Here is a 6,511-nt window from a genome sequence, read left to right as displayed (position 1 = left end):
GACCAGTTTTCTTCTATTTCTTCTCCTCTTTGTTGCCGACTTGGGAGGTGCTCTTGTTTGGGAAGATTTCACTCAGATTTCAAAGGTTTGTTCTTCCCCTTTTCTCCAAAATTTTGACTCTCCTTCAACTGTGACTGTGCATGCATCATTTCGGTTGTATTTGTCCTATTTTTTGTCGATTTCATGTTCAAAATCTTAACCTTCCTCTTGGATTTCAATGTAGATCACATACTCATCATGTCGCCACGTAGAGCTCGAGGGAAGGGAATCCGACCGACTGTTCAGAGCCCTGAGGAGGCTGCCCCTGCTGCACCCTCACGTGGAGGTATATTTCTTTCACCTTTTCACGAATTTAAATATTGTATTTCGTCCATTCCATATGTATGTTCCTATTTTTGCTTGCAGATCCTCGTTTGTATCCTTTGAGGTACCTTCGAGAAGAGCCGGTATCCTCCTTTGAGGGGATCGACGCTTAAAAGTGTTTGTTTTGCTTTGACAAAACACACTTCATAATACACAGGGGCGATTTTACATCATCCCATATGTATTGAAAGGTTTTGGTATGCCGTTATAATGCCCGCATACCTCCTTTATACATATGGTGGATAGAAAATCGTCACACCTGTTATGAGATAACGACTATATCTTATAGAATGAGATATACCGTTTTTCTCTAAAATTTTAGGATGACACTTACACAATTTATGTGTATGCCTCTTTTATCAGTCCGATTTCCTTCTACCACATTTACTGCTGATGTGATTACTGGCCGGAGTAGCGTGACCCACTCTTATTACGAGGGGATCCCGTTAATTGAATCCTCTCCCCAGTTTAAATCTGATTATAGTGGAAGTGATAGAGAATTAATCCAGCGAGGTAGTTGTCGTGTTCTACGACGATTAATCACAGATGCGCCCTTGATCTCGGAGCAAGACTCGAATCAATGCATAAGGAAGCCAGATTTCTTATTTGGTGACTCGGTAAAAGATCCGAAGATTGCTTTCTGCCAGCCTGCGCAATGGTTGCACCAGAATGGGTCCTCATTCTTATATCTGCCTTTTATCCCCCGGGATCACTCACTATTAATGTTCAGGAATCTATCAGTTGGACGTGAGATGTTCTGGAAGTTGACTGAAAATCACGAGCGTATTCATTGTGGTTTTATTGGGAAGGAAGCCAACCCAGGCTCCAGTGAAAGAGCTCATGTGCGGGGGCTTCATCCGGGTATCTTGGGACAAGATAATATACCTCAGAATGAAAAGATAGTGCAAGCCAACACCGTGAAGAACCGGTTAGCGGCAGCGGGCAAAAGATTACCCAAAGAGACTTTTAGATGCTATGGATGGGTCCATTATTCTGGGGACAAATGGTGGTGGACCAGGATGACCCGATATGTGTTAAACCGCTTTGGGCGAGAGTTAGCAGAATTAGGGTTAGATGTCCCGATTCGTGCCACCATGCATGGCCTACAGAGTAGTGTAGGTCATTTCCTCTGCTTGTTCGAGATCTATAACCCGGACACTAATACATTCTTTACCAAGAACGGGGAACTCGGATTACCACTGCATGAAATGATGCAGGTGTCTGGTTTGCCTATGGGCGATGTTCCCTATCAAGAGTTCTTTCCAACTAGCAATCAGCTGAACAAGATGAAAGATAGCTCAACTGTGACTCATGATACTTTATGGGAATTGACTTGCCATTATCATATAGCCATGGCCGAGATGGAGCCCAAAGCCAGAAAGAAATCTCCTCAGGTCAGCTTAAAACAATTCGCTGACTACCTCTTCAAGAACCTGGATGTCCGTTCGGCAGATGTGTGCGGATTGTCTCCTTTGAGTACGGATGAAATTAACCGTCTGTTAGAGAAAACCAACGCGCAATCTTATACTTCGCGCTCAGAAGATGGATTTTTGCACGGCACTAAGTTCCGCTCTTATCTGTGGCAAGCTGGTGTTCCGATTAGCCCTACTGCTCTGCTGGCGGGTTTTCTAGCCTTATGGTTAAAGAGATGTGTAGTTCCTCATCAGTCCGCAGATGCGATGCCAATGGAAGTGTTGTATCCGGCCGTCCAGCTAGTTACAGGTCGCAAATTATCTTTGCTTCCCGCTATGGTGGCCGATATTCATAGTGGATTACGGCAATTAATCTCCGTGTTTACTCAGGAGAAAAAGAAACCCTCTGCCAGTCTGTCCGTTCCGAAGCTGGAGCTACCTTATACTTATCTGATGACCTGGTTAGTACTTCATCGACCAGATTTAATGGAAGCTCCTGAGACGGCAAATTCTAGCATCCCTCTGTTGCAGAATCTCGAGAATTGCAAATGGATCAGGCATCAAGAACCCGACATAACGAGGCAGTTTAAAATTCACAAGTGTTGGGAATTCTTCCCCTGCTTCCCTCAATTCTCCGGTACCTACAATACTACTTTAGTAGATGCTGAAGACCCAAGGCAGAATCGCACTATCTTGGATGTCGGGTGCTTCAGATGGTTGATGAATATTCGACCTGGATATCTGTTCTTCAGAGTAAGGGATGTTTGCCACATTGAACCCTATCTCCCATGTCGATTCGCCCGTCAATTCGGGTATGATCAGATATATGTCGGCAATCCAAACCGCCACCTTAGCTTTCGAGGTGGACTTATCGATGGTGCGAGGGCTTGGTTCTGGAGCATTGCTGGCTGCACAAATGTTGAATTTGATCTTCCTTTAGAGGCGCCGCCCCTAAGGATGACCTTTCTCTTCTGCAAATGGCTGATAGCCACCAATATTGCCACTCGACGTAGGAGGATATCAGACTCAGAGGAGGAAATAGCTCCACGACAAGCAACAGAACCGCCTCGTGAAGCTGTGATGTCGCCTCGAGGAAAAGAGGCTGCTGAATCATCAAGGAAAGGAAAGGAACCGGCTCTCCCAGTTGATAGTGAAGAGGAGTTTGATAGTGAAGCAACCGAAACTTCAGAAGGGGAAGACGAGAATGAATCAAGTTCTGAGGAAGTATCTGGCCTTCCCGATTCATTCTTTGATAGAGGACTTGTAAGGCCTTCTGTCGCTCCGACCCAACCACAAGCTGCTCCAAAGAAACGTAAGGAAAGAGTCGTCATGGAACATCCTAACCGGATGACGGTAGAAGTTCTTAGTTGCGACGAAGAGGATGAAGAGGATATGGTGCCTCTCATTCGTCGGCAAATATCTCGAACTTCTACTCAAGCTCAAACTCAAGTTTCTCCCCGAGCTGAGTTACGCACCAAACATCGTCATGAAGGTTCTGGTGCACGCCCTCTGAAGAAACAGAAGAAAGCTGTTTCTAAACCGCGCGTTCATCTTCCTGCTGTAGAAGAGGCGTCTGGTCGTAGTGCTTCTTCTGATGAGCAAGGTAACGATTTGTTTTTATAGCTTTTACACTTTTTGACGTTCAAACTTATTTCATGTTCAACTTCTGCAGGGAGTCGAGAGGAAGGAGAATTGCCAGCTGATGCTGCTTCTCCCGGAGGTATGGAAATTGAGGAAACAAGCTTCGTCCAACAAATGCATGATGCTCTGAAGGAAGGATCGGCTGATGTTCCACCCACTCCTGACGTTGATCCATCAGCTGCGGACACAGGTACTGATCTTTCTCCTCTCGGAAGAGAAATCCGAGAAATGAATGAGTCGGACCGTGTGCCTCCTCTAATGACCTGTGCGCTTTCTCTCCTTTTAGTCAAATTAAAAGAAGCAGGTACCAGTAGTGGAGCTCTCGAATCAGCCCCGACCAATGAAGGTAAAATCGATCTTTGTCTTGGGCAGATTCGTCTAAATTTACATGTTATTTATGGTTCCTCATGTTCTTTAGACATCCCGATGCACGAGCCTATTGAAGGAGAAGCTACCCATGCCACCAAAGTCGATGATTTTAATAATTTCGACTTTAATATCTCAGAGGACGACCATCAACAAATCCTTGATTCTCTGTTAGAGAAAGCCTCTGATGCAACTATCGGCTCAGATGTTGGAATTGGTTCAACGGAAGCCGGTCCTTCTGAGAGTAAGACTTTGGTTCTGTGAACTCCACATATATATATACGTATATATTTTGACTTGATTAATCATATAAGTGTCTGAATTATAGGACCAACTGCTGGAGCTGATACTACTATAATTACTGGAACGTCTGATCGGCCAGAGGGTAGCGAACTCGTGCCATGGGCAGGAACTGAGGTTGATTTGCAATCATCAGTTCTTGAGCCTCAACCTTCTACTCCTATGGACCCTATGATGATAGAAGTCACTGTCACTCCCCAGATTAGTCCGGTCGCAACAAAAGCGAGACCAACTGAAGGCGTTGGTACGTCGGCTGATGTTATGCCTATTGCTGGTACATTTTACCCATAATTTTGTTTCAAATTTTGGGTTAACATCTCATTATGCTCATTGTAACTCCTTCGTTTGTAGAATCAACTCTTAAAGAGCCTCTTAGCTTGGACCCGCCGTCTTCTGAAGCTTTAATTGAAAAAGCCTCTGATGTAGCGGGTGCATCAACAGCTACCATTCCTGAATCAACCTTGGTTGTTCCGGAAATCAGGTTACCATCCTCGGGTGAACTAAGTCATGCTGAAGGTTCTTCCATCGAACTTGGTATGTCTTAGTTTGTTGTTTTGTATGTATATATATGTCCTGTACTGACCTATTTGCCTTCATCGCAGTTCCTTCATCATCATTATCAGATCGCATCCGAGCTTTGTTAGCAGACGAGGATCCGGATAAAGCCGGCATTTGCTCTGATCTCGACGGCTTCATCTCCTTTTTGAATTCTATGGTTGATCGTATTCTCTCCAAAGGATCGCGATTTGAGAGTTTTAAGAAACCTCTTGATCAACGGGTTTGATTAGCCTTTACCGACTACCGTTTGAGTCGGGCTAGCATGCGGATTGTCGGAATCCGTTCCGCATGTAACGTTGTGCTAAGGGAATGAACTCCCTTAGACTTCGTGCTATGATGTCGAATACATAGACTTCGCCATTGTTACGGGAATAGGCTACCCGGCGACACGTGTTAGGTGTTGACTTTAGGATTTTTGGCTAACCCCCAGCCTTCAACGGGTTTGATTAGCCTTTACCGACTACCGTTTGAGTCGGGCTAGCATGCGGATTATCGGAATCCGTTCCGCATGTAACGTTGTGCTAAGGGAATGAACTCCCTTAGACTTCGTGCTATGATGTCGAATACATAGACTTCGCCATTGTTACGGGAATAGGCTACCCGGCGACACGTGTTAGGTGTTGACTTTATCCCTACTTAGGTTTCGGGATAAAATACCCCAGACTGGTCTTCTGGTGTCTTTTTCTACGGCGAAAGACTAAACCGGCGACGCGTGTTAGGCGTCGGCATATCCTTTCTTAGGATTCAGGATGACATTCCCCATGCGTGTAAGGCATGGATTTTGGTGTTATTAATGACGACCTGCCACAATGTTGAATATGTGGATGGGTGTTCTTTTTAATGGTTAAGAACTAACCGGCAGCGCGGGTTAAGCGCAGACTTATCCTTGCTTAGGTTTCAGGATAGAATACCCCAGAATCGAACTCTGGTGTCTTCTTCTTCGGAGAAAGACTAAACCGGCAGCGCGTGTTAGGCGCAGACTTATCCCTGCTTAGGATTCGGGATAAACTTCCTAGGATGAATCCTAAATTGATAAATTTCGGAAAAGATCGATGCGGGAAAGGCAGAATTTTATATTCTATTTCCCGGTCTTCTTTTAGGGTGAAGGCGAACCCGAAAACAAGGAAGGAAGAATTTTATATTCTATTCCCTGATCCTGGAAAGGAAGAATTTTATATTCTATTTCCAGCGAGGAAGAAACTAGAAGTGGGGTGTCCACTCCGAGAATCTGGAAGATCTAGATAAACTTACCTTTTATAGGATTGGTTATCTGATCGAAAGATGAATTCTTCGTTTATCGAAGCGAAATTTCAACTTTGATTATAACTATAAAAAAGTTTAACCAAAGAGAAAGGAGGGGAGTTCTTTCGTTTATCGAAAGGGGACTCCGAACTGAAAATGGACTTCTTGTTCATGGACGGAATCAAGAGGGCCGGATAAACATTTTTGTGGATTCACCGCCAGTTGGACTTGATCAGTGAAAGATTTTGGTGGTAAAGATGTTTTTGGGTTATCCTCTAGAATATTGAGTGTAATATTCTTCGAGGAACTTCCCGGTAAATGGGTTATCCTGAATGTACTAGGGATAGTACTTTTTCAGGAACTTCCCATTTATTGGCATTAATTGCCTGGCGCCCTCTAGGGAAATCAGACGGTAAGCGCCGTTTGAATAGACTGTGTCTATTACAAACGGTCCTTCCCACTTGGGTTCGAATTTACCTTTCTTCTTGGAGGTGAGAATTATTGGTCGGCGAGCAGCGAGGACCAGATCTCCTTCCTTGAAGCTTCTTCGGCGGACTCTTTTGTCAAAAGCCCTGGACATCCTAGCCTGGTAGAACTCGATGTGTTGTTGAGCTTCCAAGCGCTTTTCA

The 6,511-nt window shown here is 44.7% G+C and overlaps 1 protein-coding gene across 1 annotated transcript; it reads left to right on the top strand.

Annotated features, from left to right (window-relative positions):
- Positions 3,430-4,866, top strand: LOC109845708. The gene is made up of 3 exons (XM_020414978.1): positions 3,430-4,356; positions 4,434-4,616; positions 4,685-4,866. Exons 1-3 carry the CDS (start codon positions 4,245-4,247, stop codon positions 4,864-4,866), a joined length of 477 nt encoding a protein of 158 aa, XP_020270567.1. The 5' UTR covers positions 3,430-4,244.

The sequence above is a fragment of the Asparagus officinalis genome, chromosome 6 (genome assembly GCF_001876935.1).
Source record: "Asparagus officinalis chromosome 6, Aspof.V1, whole genome shotgun sequence".
NCBI classification, from domain to species: domain Eukaryota; kingdom Viridiplantae; phylum Streptophyta; class Magnoliopsida; order Asparagales; family Asparagaceae; genus Asparagus; species Asparagus officinalis.
The sequence above is the reverse complement of the archived record's forward strand: the minus strand, read 5'-3'. Positions and strand labels throughout refer to the sequence as shown.